The following is a 22,125-nucleotide window of genomic DNA, read 5'->3' on the forward strand; positions in this document are numbered from 1 at the left end:
TTCCTCACTGTCGCCTCATTAGGCAACCACGTATATGGTAAAAGCAATTATATTATAATACAATATACAATTTACTTGAATACAATTGAAGATACGAATAAAATAAAAAAAAAACAGTAATGGTCTTTACGCTTTATTATAATTTAATCTTATTTACATAAACAGTAACAACGCATTGTGTGAAGATAAATGAAGATTTATTGTCTTTGATATATTACGACAGTCCTTTGAGGAAACTGGATAACTTATGACTTTTGTAGTCGGAACGTAACTGTATGAAGTTGTGCAGTATCGATTGATCCAGTTCCGCCTGCAAAACAAAGCATTACAACAATTATTTTATTTATCTCAATACATTTCAATATGTTTTATTTTAATGACTATTATCTTGTTTTTTTTTCACCAGAATTATAAGGCGTAGGTGGCAGAACACTGACGCCGTATATCCTTTTCAGACTCTCTATGGAGCTTATTTTCGGATTCTTGTATTAGCGTTACCGAAACCGCTGTACCGCCCCATTGAAAAACGCGGCAGGATGGGGGCTGAGGAAAAAATACCTTGTACTCCCCGCGCGCATACTTAAGGTGCGGTACAACAGTTTTGGTAACATTATAGATATAGGATACTATTATATAGATATACCTAGGGTACTATTTTATTAGCCCTAAAGTTTTAAAGGTGCCTAACTTCATTACTGTAACTAAGCTTTAGGGAGTTCTCTTTAGGAACTTAAGGTAAAGCCTGAATTGGGAGAACACTAAGCTCGATTAGGCAGACGCTGCTTGGAATGACCAGGCGCAAGGGCCCCCAAGAGAAAACCACGACTTGGGCAGTCACTCATGCGTTTAATATTACAATTCATAAATGAAAAAAACCTGAAGAACAGGTTGATCGGTTGCTATTATCGCAGACTACCAAATTACAATCTATTATATATATAGCAAAGTACCAACAGTTCAATTTAAAAAAGACAAAACAACTAATGTGTCAGAACTTTGGATAAATAGCCCTGAGATATTTCTGTACCAAAATAATCATTCATTTTTAAAACGAAACTATAAAAATAATAGGATACCACATGAAACTTTCGCTAATGTATAATATATATATATATATGTGTGTGTGTGTATATATATATATATATATATATATATATATATATAACGACCCATAGTTTTAAACCTAAGTGACAAATATATCTTATGTTTTTGTATTATATAAAATTTTATACAAAGGTATATAAAAACATTCATTCATATTCTGTCCACGTTGACTTTACTACTACATACTACGCAAGAACATTGTTCAAAACTTCGTCATCACTTAACATCAAGACAAATTGTAAATCTAGCAATTAAATCAATCGGATAAGATAAAAAAAATTAAGTACCTTTTTAGTAGTTTTTTACAATTAATTGCCTATTAAACGTGGTATTAGATTGATTACATTTTTAGTGACATGTTACTTATGCGTCAAAATTTAAAATCTTACATGAAAAATTGCGACAGACATATGATAAATACAAGAAATGAAAATATACTCGTAATGTCTAAAATTCGTCTTCACAAAGTTAACAAATATGCCCTAAACTTCATGGGTCTAATGTACGGTAGTATAATAAAGTTCCACGAGATATCTTGACCTTGCTTTCCTTAGTTTTAAATCTAAAGTTAAAAGGATACTATTAAATAAATCTTATTATAGCATTCAAAAATTAAGTTTTAGATTTTGGTAATAAGTTAACTTGGTTTGTTGAATCTTTTACAATGGTTGATATTATAATGTACACATGTAAAATATTTAATTTCATTTAAAAGAGCAACTGTTGAGTTTCTGGCCGGCTCTTCTGAACAGATTAGTGTATCAAACCTGTGACTGCTTACTACTTATAATATTAAAATAATCGACGATTTAAAAGCGCAAGTAAATGTCTATTTGAATAAACAATTTAAAAAAAATCGTAAAAAAATGTCGTTTAAAACAAAACATTACACCGAAAATTTAATCCCTTTATTTTTTATTAACATAATGCAGTGTACGAAATAGAAAACTCAACTCAACAACCTTTTGCAATCTAGTATGCAACATCTGCCAAGTACGTAATGAGCTACCAAACGCATGCGCAGAAACGACATTAATTTCTGGTCCATATGTCAAGGAAAATATTAGAGAGATCTTATATTATTTTTAGGGAGAATATACTAGAAAATGTGCAGTTTATTCAGATTAAAGATAACAAGAGAATGCGTTTACACAAATAGGCAACAATCAGTCTACATCTGTAGTTTGCACGGTGTGGACGCGTTTTCTTAATCTTATGTTGATTATCTCCGTTTACTCTACCACTAACGGGTGTTAAGACCGTTCTTTAACCTATCATTAGAACAACTCGTTGAGGTAGAACCAAAATAAATGCTATGAAACAAAATTTCAAAATATTATTCTTAATTCAATAAATTGTCTACGAATCAGTTAATGAATTTTTAGATTATATAATAAAGCTTGTTACGACCTCGCGAATCGTAACAACAATTTAGGAGGAATTTATCATAAACTGAAAAGACTAGATATGAATTGACTAAAATATCTCTTTCCACCAATCACACAACACCTTTTATAAAGTAATCGAGTGACAACGAATCTTTAATTTTTTTATATTTGTAGACGCTTCCTGTAATTATTTAAACATTTCATTTCCATACAAAAGTACGGTTTAGAGAGAGCGTTAAATTAACTCTGTCTGGCGAATAAATTGCAGTGACGATTTATTTAATCATTACACAATGAGATGAACTTGTCCTCTTCTTGAATAAAATAACTTTAAGACGTGATATTGTCCTTAAAGTTATGAATGCACACATTAACTTGCATAGGATATAATATTAAAAAAAAAATATTCGACTATTATGGAAACGGATTATCGCTAACTATTAGGTGAATGCTTTATTTTGATTATCACCTTAAATAATGATGACACTTTTCGCGTTGTATACAAAGTTATCAAAATGGATAATATTATCGCAAATTAATAGTAAAATTTATTCCGATTTTAGCATGTATAAATAGTCACTTTTACACCGAATACCGTAATAAAGTTATCATCCTCAAGTTTTACAATCACTTATCTCCCTTACACTACGATATTTTTTTTAGTTTTTGTTTAATAAATTTTTTTAATTCATCACATGATAATTCAGAGACGCATGGGAGCGTATTGCAGTACACAGTTACCCACAAAGGAGTAACTAATTTTATAAAAGGTATAACAACCAGTAATGTAGAGCTGGTAAATGTTGCGTGGCGTTCACTAGTTGGGCGACGACATAGTCAAGGTAGCGGCAAGTCACTGGACGCGTAGCGCAAGACCCGTTATTGAGGCGATTTTTGGTGGCGGCCCATGCCTTGCAGTGTGCGTTTACCCGCCCACATGATGATGATAAAAAGCTTGAAGTGTTGTCGGTTTGGTTGACCTGCATCAGTATTACTTACCAAGGTTTCACCTTCGCATACTTGATGCAGGTTCTCTGGCTTCACAAGCAGTAGATTGCACAGAGCGTGGAGTGCGTCAAACAAGGCATGCGCGGGAGCAGGAGCCGAACGCCCCGAGCGTCCGCAAGCAGCCGATCGGTACTCCTTAACATCGCAGATAGCTATCATGGCGCCTGCAAAAACTCTTTTTAGATCAAAGCTCAAAGAATTTTTCCTTAAACAATACAGAAAACAGCACAATAAGGCGACATAAAACGCGTTGTAACCAACCAAATGACCACCGTTTATGAGCTTGGGGCATACTGGAGGGGTGTCGATCTGTTTTCAACACCCATAACATATATTTCTATTATAACAAGATATCTAAGATTTCTACGGAATAATTATCACAGAGAAATATTTATTAAATGCATATATATCAGCTAAAAATAATATTATTTATCACACTACATTTTCTCCTTCATAATTTGAAATTATGCTCACCTGCAGAATTAAACTGGAAGTTTTGCAGATGTTCGTATATAACTCTGTGCAAACGGACGGCCAATTCTAAAGAGACTGCATGTAGATTGTCTCCCTCGAGATTCGCGTAAATTTTATCCATGACGGTGTTTAAGTATGAAACTACTGCTAAACAGGCCTGTGTAAATTGCATATTAAAGGTTCATTTGTATCAAAAAAATAATTATTATATTGCTACCGAAACCACTGTACCGCGCCTTAGGAAAATCTATCGAGGTGGGGGTCGAGGAAAAAGCGGCCGATACTCCCCTCGTCCCGCCGCACACATATCTTAGGCGCGGCACAGCGGTTTCAGTAGCTCTACACGTGATAAAGACTAGAACATTAGTTAAATTATAAAGTATAATATCCATAGATCGCATATTTCAATGACTATACTATAAAATTCAAAAGTTATCTTAGGGCATATAGTATATGTATAAATAATAAAAATCATTATGTGAATGAGCAAGTGAGACATAACTACACTGTGTGCAAGTGATTTGACAAACTGCACATGTGCATAGGTAGACTTTGAAATAGTTTCTTATATTTTAACAAAAGGAACTATTATCATAACTTTATTATAAAAAACCAAACTTCAATATTCAATATAATACGTATAAAACAATTTCTCTCGACTATGTATGTATGTGCTTCATATAAACAATGATGCGTTGTTCTGAAAACAGAGATTTATTTAAAAAAAAAATATTTAACATAATAATAATCTCACAATTTTTACACCATTAACCAACCTAAAAAAACAACATTTAAAGTTTATTATTTAAATTGTCGACTCCTTTTAAAGATTTTCCTGCAATATTTTAAATTATCACTAACATCTCAAATACCAACTGCTTTACCAACCGGCCACCGCAATGGACGCATAACATCATTATTAACAGCGCCATCTATGAAGTGTAAAGGCTAAACAACCATTGCTTTACCGACATTAAATGAGCGCGGCACAATACAAAATTGAATTATTAAAGGAACTAATCTCTTTCGATACATATGTAACTTATGAATTCGCCTCTATATTTTTATAACCAAATTAAACAGTTTGCATTCAATATTCTACAAACTAACAAAAATTAAATAAATACTTAAAATCAAGAAGTGTCATAAAATAGAATCATATTACGACTCCACATGGGGTTATTCAAATTTAATAATACTAGTGTTACCGAAACCGCTATACCGTGCCTAAAGGAATGATGACTGATCCAATTTTATAAAATAGTAAAAGGCGCGAGTTGAGGCTTCCTCGGGAGCCCTCGAACTTCGCAATTTTAAAAGATAATACAAAATGTACAACTTATTGTCCATTATAACTAAATAAAGATACATTCACATTCATCTTCTCAAAATGTCATTAATGTATACATAGTTTGAAGAACCAAGTTTAGTGTCAGACAGAATTATTTTTTCTTATACAAACACCTTTATCTTAACAGAAATAAAAATATAAAATTTGTGTTAAAAGATTAACAATCGGGGTCTACTTGATAGAATCAACATAACGAACCTGACAATATAAATACATATTTAAATTTACGTTATATCAATGTCCTGACGTTTTGAAAGCCTATTAAAAAGAATACATATTTTGTTTCATTGTTTATAACATTATTGTGTAACTTACAGGTGAGGCAATAGTGTCGATATCGCCTTCAGGCTTGAAGTCGGTTTTCTTCTGCTCAATTTGCAGGTGTAACTTCACCCAGCCTACTATAGCTGCAATGGACCTCTCCAGTCCCGCGTCCAGCTTATTTTCCAACTGCTCCATCACTGCCGTCTTCTTTTGAACGCATTCACTTTGTTTTGAAGTAGAACTGTAACATGTAATTAATCATGTAATTTTGTGGGCATATACCACACGCCAATTTTTGCAATAAAAGATTAACTGTACAGAATCCAAACATCAACATAAACAATTGCATGTAATTGTCTCTCTTATCACTAACAATAATAAATCAACAAACAAAAGAAGCAATAAAATTATGTACCTTAAACATGGTAATACTGATTCTTGAAAATCCTCGCCAAACATCTTAACAATTTTGTTGGTTTGGTTTACAATTTCAAAGAAGTAAATCTGTAATAAACACATAATAATATTAAGTATATCATAGACATTGATTTAATATACATATACACATATATATAAATATATACATATATATACATACATACATATATATATATATATATATATATACAATAATGGGTACCTATTTTATTCACTAGATATGTGTGCTGGGGGTCTAAGATATATTAAGTTGCGAAAAAGTTAAAAAATTACTATTGACAAGAATTGTGATATGTCCCAGAATAACAATCACCGATATCTTATATACGATTTTATATTAATGATGCCATCTAACTGGCCAATGTTATAGATTATTAGTGAATAAATTAGTGAAAGCTTTATTTTATATCTACTATTAAACACAGATCTTAAGCAAAAAGCACTAACGCAATTTCATAGCATGTTTACACAACAAGTAATTAATTGGTTTATTTCAATTAATAATGTATTTTTGAGACTTTCATTTTAAAGATATCCTTTGTGTGGTTGTTATTTCAAATATTATCAAAAAAATAAGGCGTGCCAGAATTATTACAAAAATAGATCAACAGAATAAAAGTTACAATGTTTTTGCATGTTAAAAAGTGATAAATGAACATTTACAAAACACATTTCTTCAAGTGGTCATTGTGAACACAGCTTTCTAATGTGTTATGACAATACTAAACTATTTAATTAGGCACACCAATAGTTTATATTTATACATTTATATGCTTATACTAGCATTAAACTAAACTTTAATAAACTCACAAAATTAACAAGGGACCTCTATAGAACCCTGTAGTAATAGCAATAAGCTAAAAATAATTGATATTTATTATCTTAAATGACATATACGAGTCACTATATTTCTAGCACAAAAATACCGTCAAGGGTGATTTCTTATATAATATTACCTGAGGTGGTGACTTGTTTTCAGCAATGGGTATAGATTGTAGCCCAACATCCAAAGCATAGTCAACATGCTCAATCAACAGCTGTTGTATTAACACATCAAGGAGAGCAACTGCTGTACTTGGCAGTTCATTGCTGCTACAGAGCTGTAATTGAAACAAAGAGATATTTACTATCAACTAGTCTATTGGATAGAGTATACTTTAGTTTACTTACCGTCTTACATCTTAAAAAGGATGTTTTAGCATCATTCAACATCTTCTCAACAAGTTGGTCACTCAGAAATGTTTCACCGCCGTAGTTCTCGATCTGCGCTATGTTTATATTGGCACGTGTACCAATCACAGCTTGCAAGTCACGCCGGAGCTCTTGAAATCTAAAATCATGTTATTTTTTTACACTACGAAATTTGCTATCTATTTTGATTGAAGAACAAATAATTACATTTAAAATTATCATTTACGGATTTATCACAAATGAGCATTACCATTACTTTTTAAAAGCTAAATTTTATTATTACAAATACACATTGACAACTATTTTATAACATCATTTGCAATATTGTATTATCAAGCCTAATAGTGCCTAATAAATTAGCCTAAGACATATATTAACAACAATAGTAAAATAAAAACTCCTGTGCAACTGTTGCAGTTGAGCAATTTATTCTAATTGACAATGTAAAAGCTTTGTTATATTGTTCATTAACATCTTCAGCACCTCACCAGGAGAAAAATTAAAACACCAATGTGAAATAAATAAAGCAAAAATTAACAAAACAGAAACTTATGTAAATAAGCAAGTTTTTTAATTGTGAAATTGAATAAGTAATTTAATTAAGAATATTATAAATAAGATTGTAATGCCCTGTCCCATAAATACAATAGGGGAGAGCAGAGGACCGATAGCCAAGCCATACAAAAAAACCAGCCTTAATGACTGTTTGAAAAAAAAATTACACATAATAATCGTTTAATTACATAATAAATTGTTTTTCACCCCTACCCCACATTATTTCTTTGTTTTTTATCTGTGTGACATTTAGATATGCATAGCCTAAAAAGTTCATTTGAAATTAATACCTTCCAGGCCATGTGTATCCGAAAAGAAACACAGTTAAAAACCCTTTTTTTTGTTATAGTACTCAAGAACGCATTTTGGAAGAAAATATGAGGAGGCATGAATTCTGACTTATGTTTTTTCTTATATTTTTTATCTATTGTTACAGTTCAATTAAGTGATTTGATTAGGAGTAAACAAGTTATGATTTACTTTTGTGCAATAGATGTATAGAAAACATATTCCTAAAGGATGCACAGTGCATACTAAATAGAAAGATGTGTATACTTTTAATTAAATACATACACAGTGTTACTACACACAGTGGTACAGTGTTCTAGACACTATGTGACAAAAAAATACATATGGCGCCTGAGGTGTTAATGAATTTGGTCTAAGTTACATTATTTTAATAGCAATTTATTTAGCAATGGTGGCTGACAAAGATTCTTCTTGGACAGTTGCAAAAATGTTTACTACTTTCTAAAGTTTTTTAAGATTATAAATATCTATTACCCTCCTCCTTGAATTTGCTTTTTAACATGTTGTTTCTCATTATAATACATATTAAGTGCATTAGAAAGTACAGCTTTCAGACGTCGCTTCTCTAATGCTGCATAACCGTCATTTGCACCCGCCATGGCACCATTAACAAGAGCATCTCTTCTTAAGTCGCCTGTTGAAATATTACCATCGGCAGAAACTAGTCCAGCTGACACTAACTCGTCGCAAACTTTCTGTGTGCTGTAAAAATCGTATATTACACATTGCCCAAAATGCTTTAAAAATCCAAGTTAATATTTCATTTAGTTCAACTGTAATAATTTTACTTTCCAAATATTTCATTTAAAATATTATTTCTACTATATCTTAAATTCCTTAAGAAACCAGTACAGAACATAGATACTATTTATCATATTTTATTTCAATTAAGAGAAATCTTTTTTTTTACTTATAACCTACTAACAACTTATTATCAAACATCAAATAAATTATAGCTACAGTAATTTTTAGGTAAGAAATTATGGAGATGAATTATACCAGTCAATAATAAACAAATTAACAAATGGAATTAGTATTGGTGTCCCGACCTATATGTAACTAAACATTTGCAAAAATGTTTTGCACAGTATACCAACATCAGAATGTCTAATTTGTGTTTATTACATACCTTGTATACATATCATAAAGATTTCGTAAATATTTCTCAATGTCATTTTTGTCAGCTAATTTCGTCTGTATATATTTTTGCAACTTTAGGTGAAAAATATTAAGAACAAACTTGCTCATAACTTGGTCAGGATTTGGGAATACATTGCTTATGATAGTATAATTCTTCTTACATAAAGGTAACACCGCTGAGAATATATCTTTACCAAGTAAGGTATTCTGTGAACACATACAAATAAATATATATGTTAGATATTATTTTATATGGATGTAGTAAAGAAATTTCGAAATAGATACAGAATATATCAATAAACTATAGAGTGCTATACACGGAATTTCTCTACAAGATTGAATCAGCAATAAGAAATACAAAAAGACAGCTCAGTAGGTTGGATAAAAAAGTATACTGAAATTTGATGGCTGCTGTGGTCTTGATATTCCAAAGTGGAAGATGTATAATTAATTTTTGATAATCAATTAGTTTTATAATCAAACAGGTTGCTATCAATCAGTCACAAATCTCTAGGGGGAGGCCATTAATGGACATTCTACGACTGAAAGACATAAAGATGAGATAATTTCAATAACATTATAAAAACAATTAATAAAATATATTTTTTAAACAAAGTTATATTATAATGAAATTATAAGTCATTTCATTTTAGGACAGTACAATGTTTTATGTATTTTTAACATATCTTCTTTAATAACAATAGTACAATATTATTCAGATATAACTTACCATTTGACTAGTCTCAATAAATGCATCAACACATTGTGAATAGCCCTTAAAATTGGTCATAATGTTGGCAATAGTCTTCATCTTTGCCAAGTTACCTTGGTTTTGTGCTTTAACAAATTCTTCAATAAGATTTCTTTCTATTTCATCATATTTCGCTTCAATCTTTTTCTTTGCAACTTCAAATTTATCTGGAGGCAGCTCTTGTGCAATAGTGTACAATTTTTGTATGACATCTGCTGCTTCATTAAGCTATAATTGAATTACTTAAATTGAAATATGTCATCATAACATGTTTTTTTATAAAAAAAATTATTAAGCTAACTGTATTGCTTAAAATAACTATCATGTACAACCATCATGTGAACTCATAATTGTAATTATTAGTTAAAAACAATAATTGTATAAAGAAATATTAACTTAACCTTATTAGGATCATTAAAAAGATCTGTAAGTACAGGTCCAGGGCTGAGAAAATTAGCCAAATGTGATAACAGATCTCGTGCTGCTGCAGATCTTGCTCTTGGTGCTCTTGCAGCACCAAGCTTTTCACCGACCTCAAGTGCTTTACCCCCACAACGTGACATACGCTCATCCAATGAACTAAATACATTTACACAATGCTGAAAACAATAAATAAAATTGATTTAACATAGAAAGACCTTATAATAGAGAATAGTTAAAAATAAATGTAATAAGTAAAGGCAAAATAGCCCAGCATAAAAATTCCACCAATATGCACAGAAGTCTCATAATCTGGATATTAACTATTTAATGGAATCAGGCATTATTTTGCGGAAGTCCATCCTAAATAAGAAAAGGACCAATATTTAGCCACTTCTGAACATGCAGTTGTAGTCATGCAAAAAGTGCACCACTCGCCTGCCCGCTGATAAATGCACATGCAGCAAACAATGCGAATAACAAACACTCTGTGTTTGGCACTAATCGGTGTAACATAACTTCTGAAGATGCCCCATGGAGGGGTGAAACACGTGTTGAGTGATTTAATGGTGGTAGTTGTGGGTGATGCACTTTGTTGCACGACTATGACTGCATGTGTGGAAGTGGCTAAATATTGGTCCTTTCCTTACCTGGACATTAAGTTTTATTTAAAATATGTTCTATATATTTTTCCATAAAATTTAAATTTAATATTTCAAGCAATTATTAATATTACAGAATGTTGATCCATAATTTCAGAGAGCTTGGCACCATAAAGTTTTTCCTCCTCTTGTACAGCCTGCTCTAGTCTTGAACATTTTCTTTCTTGTCTTTCTTGCAATACCTAGAAGTATATCATCCCTTAAATAACTGTACAACCACCTATTTAACCATTTTTGAAAAAGAATTTAAAATATCACATTAAACATTATTAGTAAATAGTTAAAATTACATTTAAACAACAACTATTAAAATAGGCTAAATATAGAAAATCAATTATAAAAACTGTAATACATAGTTAAGGAAGAAAAATATTCTAATTTTAAGTGGTTTTCTTCAAACAAGAAAGTCTTTATTTACCTTTAAATCTTGTATGGCTTGTGTAAATATATCATGGATCATTTCTGGGTCAAACTGATCATCTTGGAGTCGAGATTCTTGCATACTTCTTCGCACCATTCTCTCGACAAACTCGTCTGGATCAAACGGATCCTAAAGTATGCATAATGAATTATATTACAATTCTAACACAAAACGAATACCAATAAATTTAATATAACTTACTTGTTCCAACTCTTTTAAGTACTGGTTCATCATTTTGAAGGCCTTTTATATATTTACCTTACTTTTATATATTTGCACAATAAAGTTAAAGTAAAAACTCTGTACCGCCCAGTTTAATGTTTTGTTAGATTAACAGATTTTTCGTCATTTTCTAATCGTATAACGTCCGATATGTCAATGTCGAAGTAATAATGACAGGTTCATTTATTTCGGTGGTACGTTGTTACAAAGGTTTAAAGTATTTTTGAGAGATATTCTCAATTAATTAATAATGGTTTTTTGTAGTTTACATAATAATATATGTAAAATAATTTAGGACAAATTGTAAAATTTCATAGTTATAAACAATCAGGTTTGACATCAACGACAATAAAAAAAAATTCAAGTGTAAATATAAAGTTTGGCTAAGGAACATTAAATTTATAACTTATTTATTAATATGACATCTTCGTGATATAGAAGAACATCAAAATACAAACAGTAGTAACTGTCTTTTAATATGTTTATGAAGTCCATATCTTGAGTATATTGTATTTGCCGCACAGATTAAATACCCAAAAAAATCTGGATAATTAGTTAAAACAATTATTTAAAACAAGTCACTAACAAGCGATAACCAGGTTATGATGCGATTACATGCTAATAAGATGTAATGCGTTGTCTAGCACCTATGCTGATTTACTCCTGTTTAATCTGTGATTTGGTGTGTTTTTCGAAAAACGACATGAGGTGTGTCTAAAAAACTATCAACACAGAGATTGTGGCAAACATTTTCGTTCAACGAGAATATAAATACCTACATTTAGTTCATATTTTACGCGTAGCGTGTTTTTTAGGAGCTTCACATTTAGTCAATTACAATTGTGACTTGCACGCCTTATGAAGACATAGCCCCGCTTATAGATGTAAGGCCGGTTTAAAACGAATTAAACCAATAGGTTTAAAACGAAAAAAACCGTTTAAAACCGAAAAAACCCATTTTTTTCGATTTTAAACGTTTAGTGTTGACGACTATGTTTTTCTTAAATACAAACACATTATCTATTCCAAGCGTAGAGATTACCTAGCTAAGTTGAAAAACTATTACCTAGTTAACTATATTGGTTATTTTGAAAAGATTTATCAATCAGTTTCATTCGGTTTAAAACCAAACCCACACACTTGCACTTCTCACGCGGAGAGACGTCAAGATGCAACGTTGCCAGCTCGCCTACTCCACACCACACACACACATTCATAGCGTGTTGCGTGCGGACATGTCAGTGTTGCCAGTATTGTAAAAAAATGTACAAATTTGGATTCAATATAAAGGTACTCGTACCAAATATGCCAAACATTAGTAAATAACTAAAATGTAATGAGCTGTTATAAAATTAGATTATTAGGTACCCGACTTTTTCTAAAAAGTAATAAAAAAAACTGGCTAATCTTACACAGTCCACTCGACAACATGATGATCATACAGTCAAGAAAGTCATGAAAATTTATAAGGCACCACTATCTTTGTAAAACTGACTGACATTTTTGTCCTAAAGTTAAATATGGCAACACTTTATTTCTTTTCATGGCTTTCTTGACAGACTGTGTGTGTGCATAGCAGTCGGCGGTGGCTCTCTGTCGGCAAACTCCTTGAACAGAAATTGAGGAGTGGACCTTTGAGTAGACCTTAACTACTTAGAAATAAAGGTCAAAACTCCTATCTACAATTTCTTTATGATTTAGGTACAAATTTTAATCTATTGTATGTAATATTGTTTATTTATAATTATAGTACTTTATATGTAATATACTTTCCTACATAGGTATAAACTGCATAGGTAACTAACACAAGACCAAGTATTGTCGATAATGATGTTTAAAAACACTGTTCTTATATTTTAGTAGGCGAGTTTTAAACCGTTTAAAAAGATTTATTTGGGGTTTTAAACCGCCACTTTTGGTTTTAAACGTTTTAAATCGGCTTTTTTACATCTATAGCCCCGCTTGTAAACAAAGCTATACATTTATGTTGCAATTGTTGAGGTACATTAATCTCGATAGTCAATAATTTGTTCCTCTTGTTTAGTTACAAAAGTGCAGTAGAAAAAGAGCTGCAATATTTCTAAGTTCTGAGTAAATTTTGTAATATGTACTTCGCCATTTTTGCGTTTAAAGTATAATTTTATTGTAACTAAGACATTATTATTAAATATTTTTTACATGCAATAATTTTAATAAACATTACTTAAAAATATTATTAAATACAATCGACAATATTCTAAAATGTGGGATAAACAATAATGTTCTAAAAATACACATATGGTAATAAAAGATTTTTTAATGATTATTTTCACAGTTTCAATTTCAATCAACATCAATTTTAATAAATCAGAGTTATTTAAACAATTAAAACTTATAACAAATGTTGATAGATGTTATGGAAATCTAAAACTGCCTTTCCTACTAATATTAAGTTAATATATGAATGTAAAAACAATAATTTCAATGTTACGAATATATAGATGCACACTTCAAACTAATTTACACATGTACATAAATTTTATAAGCGCGACCTATTTTCACAAAAAAAAACTTGACACAGGCAAGTGTGAAAGCTAGCAGTTTTGATTTTAGAAACAAAAGAAAAAATCGTAAATGTAACAATTACGTCTTTTTGGAAGATATCTTACTAGTGAAAGCGTTTTTTATATCCAAATTCTTTGTGATGTAATATTTTGACAAAATCCTGTGCGTGCTATTAACGATTTATTTTATTTATTTACTCTCTTTAATGAGAGTTGAGTGGCAATTTGAAGCAAACGTATACTCCACAATTTGACAGGAGAGTCACTGAACTATTGGGTATATCGTGAATAGTGAGATGTCCAATGTATCCTAACCGGGTTAGGATAAAGCTGATAGACCTCAATGGCTGAGCGCCTCAGCCCTCGCAGCTCCGAGGTCAATGCCTTGGAACAACGAGGATACCTCATAGGCAAGAAAATAGGTCAAGGATCTTATGCCACAGTACATCTGGCCGATTACTGCGATGCGTCCAGCCCGAAGCGAATGCACCTCGCGTGCAAAATATTTGATAAAGAAAAAGCACCACGTGATTTTTTAGAAAAGTTTTTTCCTCGTGAACTTGACATACTCACCAAGATCGAGAACCCACACATAATACAAGTACATAGCATTTTACAGAGAGGGCCGAGAGTTTTCATATTTATGAGATATGCCGACAATGGTGATTTGCTTGATTTTATAAAACGGAATGGAGTAGTATCTGAGAATCAGGCAAAGCTCTGGTTCAGGCAGATGGCCAGTGGTCTGCACTACTTACACGGAAAAAACATTGCCCACCGCGACCTCAAATGCGAGAACATATTGCTGTCCAGGCGCTTCAATGTGAAGTTGGCGGACTTTGGTTTTGCGAGATTTTGCACTGACGGAGACAACAGACGAGTACTCAGTCAAACCTACTGTGGGTCGGCGGCCTACGCGGCCCCTGAAGTTGTGAGCGGCACACCGTACAATCCGAAGTTAGCAGATGTGTGGTCTCTCGGCATCATTCTCTTCATCATGCTCAACGCTTCAATGCCTTTCGATGATTCGAATTTGCGTAAATTGTTAAAAGATCAGATGTCGCGAAAGTGGGTGTTTCGATTGAGGATTCGGGACACGGTGTCCGCCGCAGCGAAATCAATCGTACGTCATATTTTAGAGCCTGACATCACTTTGCGGTTAACTTTGGATCGTGTACTCGCTCATGAATGGACAAGACCTAGGAAGGACAAAAGCGCAAGCTTGATGGGTCGGTTAGTCCAGTCTGCACCATCAGCACCATACCCCGGAGGTAAGCGTGAACACGATGAGGCAGGTCCGTCCGCAGGCGTGCGAGTGTCTGGAGATCATCGCGACGCCGATCGAGAGCGACACGATGACATTAATATGCGTTCCCGCGATTAAATCAACTGCCCGTCAATCAGTCAGTGAGCACCGATAATATTTTGGACTATCATAAATTGTAAATTCACTTTTTGATTTATTTTTACAATTGACGACGTGACTATTGTTAGCCGTCAATAGTGAAATATTTTAATATTAAACAACTTGTTTTATTTTTATATATAATATTTATAATCACCCGGCTTAGAAGGCAATGGAGAGGGCTGTACTTGAAGTTTCGCTGCGAGATTGAATCAGAAATAAGAATATCCGTAACAGGACGAAGGTCAGCGACGTAGTTCAAAGAATTGCTCATCTGTAGTGACAATGGGAGGAATATATCGCTCTTGCAATAGACTGCCCTTGGGACCGAAAAGGTTTCAAAGTGGTGACCAGTAGATAAAAGACGCGGCGTTAGTAGGCTCTCCACTATGTGGACCGACGATATCGTCAAGGTTGTCGGGAGTCGTTGGATGCGGGCAGCGCGACACCGGCCCGGTACGATCTTAGGGGGTGGCCCATGCCTTACACTGGGCTTCTATCGGCTGATATCATATGATTAATCATCTAAACTTCTATCTTGACAAGGCAATACAAGAATATTCTTATCCGTTTGTACGGTGATTCTTATCGCTTTAAACAAAAAATAGCAATCAAGGCGTACCTACCTAATATGACGGCTAGTGATTTGACTCTACCAGTGTCTTAATAAAAAATATACTAAAAAATGAAAAACACATTAGGAAATCCAACAATTTATTAAATTTCTCAAACCTATTAACGACGAGTTGCGTAAGCTTCTCTTCGGCATTGAATATCCTGTGATTTCAAATGGTGTGTGTATAAAAGGATACTTCCATCGAAATGTGACTACTTTTTGAGTAGCGTCATAATTTACAAATATTGTTGTAAATTTATTTGTCAATTCGACCGTAACGTATGTAAAATTGCTTTCAACATCTTCTCTATCGGGCTAAAAATTGGTTTAGAAACGATCATAATTTAATTTATAAAATTAATATAATAATTTATTTCGAATAGAAGAGAACGTACTCTTGCGTCATGACGCAGTAGCATAGTGTTGTTGCAAGTAAAATAGCAGTGTAATTATAATTTATTGGAATTCTTTGTTTAATTAATAGCATTAGTGTTTAAACTCTTTTACAAGAGAAAAATACGTATATTTTTACCGAAACCGCTGTACCGGGTCTACCAGGGTCTTAGCGTGCAGCGACACGAAGCATAGTGTCAGCTGCTTCGTTCCGTCAATCAGTCGTCATTGCTTGCGGTGCTATATTCGATTAGTGCTTATCGCTGTTAGCCTTTCTAGCTTGTAGAGCTTCTTGGACTCAGGGCTCGTAGATCCAAAATGCCCGAGATATTACATTTAAAAAAAATTGATATCTACTTGGTTCTTGGAGGGAGGCATATTGGATTTTGCGATGGTGGCCCAGGAAAAAGTGCATGAACTATTTCCTCGACCCCAGCTCGCTCCGCTATCCTATTGCGTGGTACAGCTGTTTCTGTTATCCATTCCTCTTTGCTATTTTTAATATAAGAAATAATTATTTGCAGAGTGATATATGAGGTTATTTTGGTTTTACAATTTGTACTTACTTTTAAACGAACTTCATAATGAGGATGAAAAAGAGGTATATTGTTTTTATAGCTATAAGATAAAAGATCTCCTTCAACGCGTTTACCTAAAACATAATTTATTTTCATTGGACGAACTAAAGGTAGATATTTGATGAAGGTGTCAAAATAGCGAAATATCATCATAAAATTTCAAAAGGCATCTGCAGTAAAGTCGAAAAAATAGGATATTTTTATCGGAAGCTATATATACATAGCGGAAGTAGCTATATATTAGTCTCTTTCTTACTTAGGATGGACAAATATATTTATCAACAGTCATATTTATTATACGTACACTCTGCCATATGAAATTAATTTAATTTAAACATGAATCTATAGATAGACGCTTTTAGGAAGAGGCGAACCCCTCTACTAAGTGGACAAAGTCGAGGTAGAGAAGTCGCTGGATGCGGTGGGCACCACACCGGTCCTCGTGAGGATCGTGAGGAAAGGTAAATTTGCAGTGGGTGTCTGTCGGCTGATGATGATGAAACAATCTAATTATTTCCATTCCTGTACGTAACAAAGCAATTAGTATTTCTTATTTAGATAGGATACTGCAATAACGATTTTTAACTTTCGTGGGAATTTTAACTTATTACTTTTACATTCAAATTGTAAAACTGTTGTTCCTGTATAATATACCAGTTATTACCCATAAGTACACGGACCCTTCCGCACCGTGAAATCAGCTCCGATAAGGCTGCAAAGGCCTTCGAGCAAGTAGCACTAGCATCAACAAAGGTAAGAAGAATAAGTAGTTGTTAGCCGTTCGCTTCACGTGGCCTGTACTGCATTTATTGACGTAATTCCATAATATAAATTATTAGTCATTTTAACATGCTAAGAAAGTTTTTAACAAGCCTAGTTTTATACCTGTGATAAGGTATAGTTTGAAGTTTTAAAAGGAACGTCCCGAAATAATTTATGTATATAGATTACCAATAAATAGTAAAAACATTTTGTACGAGACTGACATCATCAAATAGCATTCAAAAATAATTAAGACATACCAAATTTATGAATGAAGTATCCTGTAAAGGGATTATGGTGTGAATAAATAATAGCGAAAGAAAATATTAAAATTTTTAAAGAGAACCACATCCTGACACGTTCAAAAGCAATAACACATCGATATCGAGTCGAGACCAATTGATTGTCAACAGACACAGTAGAAGTCCATTTGTTTAATAAGCGTTACTGTAAAATTCAAATTAATTGAAATCAGTAAAATCTTTTGTGAAACAGTTTCGTTTAGAAATTTAATAAGCGCTTAAACAAACTTAAACATTTATATAAATCGGCGCGTAACAAATATATTCATGTAATATCAAAATAATAAAATAACAGACACTTCCCTAAAATAATACATCCATTTTATATTTATTGAAACGAGTATCGAATAAAAACTCTATACTCTTACTCTTATTTTTACTATTATAAATGTAAAATTTTAAACGCAGTAGAGTTTAAAGTGTTACTAATAATCAAATAATAAAAAAGGCATCAATATGTTAAAATTTGTTGAGAATTGCTTTTAATTTTTAATAAAAGGTTATTTTTTACATAGTTTATTTTATTAATTCAAATTTACAATTATTGTCTCAGTACAACTGCTTTAACTACAATATTATAAGTTGATTGTGAAATTTGCGCCCAGCTGTATTTAATAGTTACTTTACGATATAAATTGTCATATTCCACTTTGGGTGGTGATAAAGAGTTGACGGTCACTTTGACATATGTGATGGAATAAGAATCGCTTAACTGAAAAATTAAAAAATAAATAGTAAATACTTGTCTTACCTGCTTTTTTAACAACTTATAAAATTTTCTTTTGTTTTGTTATTATACTTACAGGTATATCAACTGTCGTTAATGGTTGAAACAAAGGTATATTACCGTCTTTTACATAAATTACTTCGCCCTGATCAATACCTAAAAAAAAAACTCTTGATCATTGTACATAACATTTATATAGTATATAGTAGAATGTAACTTTTTGTAGGTGCGTCTTTGAATTTTTTTATTTTATAAAGATATTATCTTTAGTCAACATTGCATCATCTGCTCTTCGAAAATATCAATCAATGATAGATAAGGTGGAAAATTTATTTATTTTTTAAATATTCCTTTGTATATCCTGCTTATACGCATATCCTAGACAAAAACCTGCATATTTAGAGCAAAACTGCGTGCTAGTAATTCTATCAATGTGGCCCTTTATTCATGGTACAATTAACAGCTATAAATTGTTATTACATAAAGTTGTTAATTTGTGATGTTAGAAGGAGCTTGATGGAGGACTTGGTCCACAACTCGATAGGTTTCAGGTCCGCAGAGCTTGCCTTTAAAATATAAAGCTATTGTCGATGATTATGTGAAGATATGGATTGCGGGGGTGTGGATTGGCCAGCGATATAGTCGCGGGAAGTGACTGATTGCGAGCAGCGAAAAATCTATTATCGCGGCGATCTTAGGGAGTGGCCTATATCTCGCAGTGGGCCTCTATCTGTTGACTTAATGATAATGAGATACCTAAATCAAAGTACACAAAATACACCACTGCTTATGTATTATAAAGGTTAAAGTTGAGAGACAGACGAACAAGGGAGGTCATCTAATACAAAATCATGTACTGCACCACATCAGTTCTTCTTGAAGCATAAGATACCATATTTTATTAGGCTAGCAATTCCTTTAGCTACCACATCTGTCAAACCAACATAATTATGACGCTGCGTTTAAACCAATTAAGCGGTCTTTCACTTTGTCTGTAGTTCATGAAGTGGCGACGTTTCGTGATTGTATATATTTTTTTATTTATATTGACACTTTATTATCAAGTAAATACTTCCAATGCTTTTTGTTTTCTTGAAACATTTCAACCCATATATATACACATGTTTGGTTCATTTCATAACATAAATAGTTACATAACACAACAGTTTACTTAGACAACGCTTAACAATTATGGTTATTTACAATTGTTTACTCCCAAACTCAGAAAACGTTTTGCGAAAAATAGTTATTTCTTGTATAAAAAGATTGACTCGAGATTCGGGAACTACCCAGGTTCACAATGGTTAAGTGAAAACCCTAACAAAATCATCCCTGGCTCTCCGGGTGAGTGCCTCGGTTCGGGAGAATTAGTCCCCAATAGCCAAAGGCCATGTAACAATTCTGGTGACTACAGCTGCTCTTCCGGGGTCACACGACTATGAACATTATCACTATATTTTGGAATAATAGCCAGATATTGGTACAAAGTAAAAATATAGCTATTGAAAATTAGTTCGACTAGAATTATTGATTTTTACTGAGACATAAACCATAGACCATATGGGCGCTTAAAACTCATCTTAATTAAAAAAAAAAAGATAAATGAAAGAACACTAGCAAACTAGCATCTGTTTACATATTACCATTTTGTATGTTTCACATTATCAAAAAAAGGAACTGGTCACTTTTTCAAACATATATTAAAATACATACCAAAATCAAATACATAATCTGAAGTTAATCCGAAAGCAAATGGAAACAATAAAACAATGGCGCTTAATACACACTTCATTTTTACGTCCGATTTTGATGAACGTAATGTTTTATTTAAATATTAAACCTATTTCTCTCGCATTCTTAATTGACGTTCAGAGCGAGTATAATTCAAAAATTATTCATAGTATAATTAGTGAAGTGAATTGATTTATGGGTAATGTTTTGAATGGTTCCGGTTAATTATGTATTATTTTGATTAATTTATTGTTTTACGCATATGACATGTTTAACTTTGCGGAATGGTGGTTATTTCTCATGAATATACCTAAAATAATTTAAATAGGTTTTATAACTATGAGCTAGACAGACAGTGGTCACGGGAGTACCTTAAGAAGTTGAACGGCAAGTCTCACTGGTTGTGATTACGTGGGGTTGACGCTAAGATCACGTCAGAGTCACTATTTTAGGAGTCGAGAGAACCTAAGGCGAAGAAAGATTCTCAATCGTAATTGAAATAAAATACTATGAGTTAAGTAAGCCAAATAACTGTTCCAGAAGGAACGCCATTAAGGAATACTTTAATTCTCTAAGTTATATGGCTTTTTATACACCTGCGGGGATAATATCAAGGAAAGTTTTCACAGTGGCGCGGCGCATAAATTATTCGTCCTGTTGCATGTCCGTCCTAATGCTCGAAGTTCGTCGGCTTGCAAGCGGCCGATAAAATATAAAGGTTTATGTGGCAACTAGATCGGATTATAAAACAGTTTCTTTCTGTGGCACAGTCTCGTACAGAGTAAAAGTTTACTCTTCTCTTGTATTCACTATTTATAAAAGGTTAAACGTGGAATAGTTTTAAAGGGTCAAATTTTTAAAGGGTACATAAATATTTATTTTATACAAAATGAATAATAAAAAGCATTGACATTTTGTTACTAAGTTGTATGAAAAAGTATTTACATCAATAAAACAAATCCATAACGTTTATGTTACTCTATTTTAGAAATTATTAAACAGTAGATCACAACATTTATTATTTTTAACTAATTATTGGTTTTCTTCAGCACACTTATTTGCATTCAATAACTTCATCGTTTCAATTTCGGACCACAGCTCAGCGTGATATAATACCGCAGTTTCTACTTCCATTTCAGCGGCTGCAACTAACGTAAGCGATTATTAGAACAACGCTGAAATACATTTAATTAAAACCTATCTAGTAGTCAATTTTTATAGAATATCTAGTAAAAAATATATCAAAATAAATTTTCAATGTTTCCACTCACTTCGTAAATTACGAATTATTGCAACATTTTTTTTAAGCTTTGATACGTGGATGTCTATTTCGTCCTGCGTTTTATAAAAAAAATCATGACCATTAACAT

General features: G+C 32.4%; 2 protein-coding genes across 2 annotated transcripts; one reads left to right on the forward strand and one right to left on the reverse strand.

Annotated features, from left to right (window-relative positions):
• Positions 1 to 130: 130 nt before the first annotated feature.
• Sec10 (Exocyst complex component Sec10) lies at positions 131 to 11,929 on the reverse strand. Its single transcript, XM_068762941.1, has 14 exons — positions 11,678 to 11,929; positions 11,474 to 11,605; positions 11,130 to 11,237; positions 10,375 to 10,572; positions 9,953 to 10,201; positions 9,212 to 9,429; positions 8,557 to 8,784; positions 7,198 to 7,357; positions 6,984 to 7,127; positions 6,005 to 6,093; positions 5,641 to 5,830; positions 3,975 to 4,131; positions 3,492 to 3,664; positions 131 to 310 (listed from the first exon to the last, which is right to left on the reverse strand). Exons 1-14 carry the CDS (start codon positions 11,708 to 11,710, stop codon positions 215 to 217), a joined length of 2,175 nt encoding a protein of 724 aa, XP_068619042.1. The 5' UTR covers positions 11,711 to 11,929; the 3' UTR covers positions 131 to 214.
• A 2,551-nt stretch (positions 11,930 to 14,480) lies between these two features.
• Positions 14,481 to 15,730, forward strand: Tssk (Testis-specific serine/threonine kinase). The gene has a single exon (XM_068763061.1). The coding sequence runs from the start codon at positions 14,585 to 14,587 to the stop codon at positions 15,623 to 15,625; it is 1,041 nt and encodes a 346-aa protein (XP_068619162.1). The 5' UTR covers positions 14,481 to 14,584; the 3' UTR covers positions 15,626 to 15,730.
• Positions 15,731 to 22,125: the final 6,395 nt, after the last annotated feature.

This window comes from Battus philenor, unplaced genomic scaffold (genome assembly GCF_028537555.1).
Source record: "Battus philenor isolate CCGP_79_NKW_IND1 unplaced genomic scaffold, ilBatPhil1.0.hap1 SCAF_17, whole genome shotgun sequence".
Lineage (NCBI taxonomy): Eukaryota > Metazoa > Arthropoda > Insecta > Lepidoptera > Papilionidae > Battus > Battus philenor.

Excerpts from the sequence above, each read along its gene's own strand:
- Sec10 (XM_068762941.1), bottom strand. The coding sequence starts at position 11,710 with ATGATGAACCAGTACTTAAAAGAGTTGGAACAA. Across the intron at positions 11,238-11,473 it reads AAGCCATACAAGATTTAAAG|GTATTGCAAGAAAGACAAGA; the intron begins GTAAATAAAGAC and ends ATATACTTCTAG. Across the intron at positions 311-3,491 it reads TATGCGAAGGTGAAACCTTG|GCGGAACTGGATCAATCGAT; the intron begins GTAAGTAATACT and ends TTTGTTTTGCAG.
- Tssk (XM_068763061.1), top strand. The coding sequence starts at position 14,585 with ATGGCTGAGCGCCTCAGCCCTCGCAGCTCCGAGGTCAATGCCTTGGAA.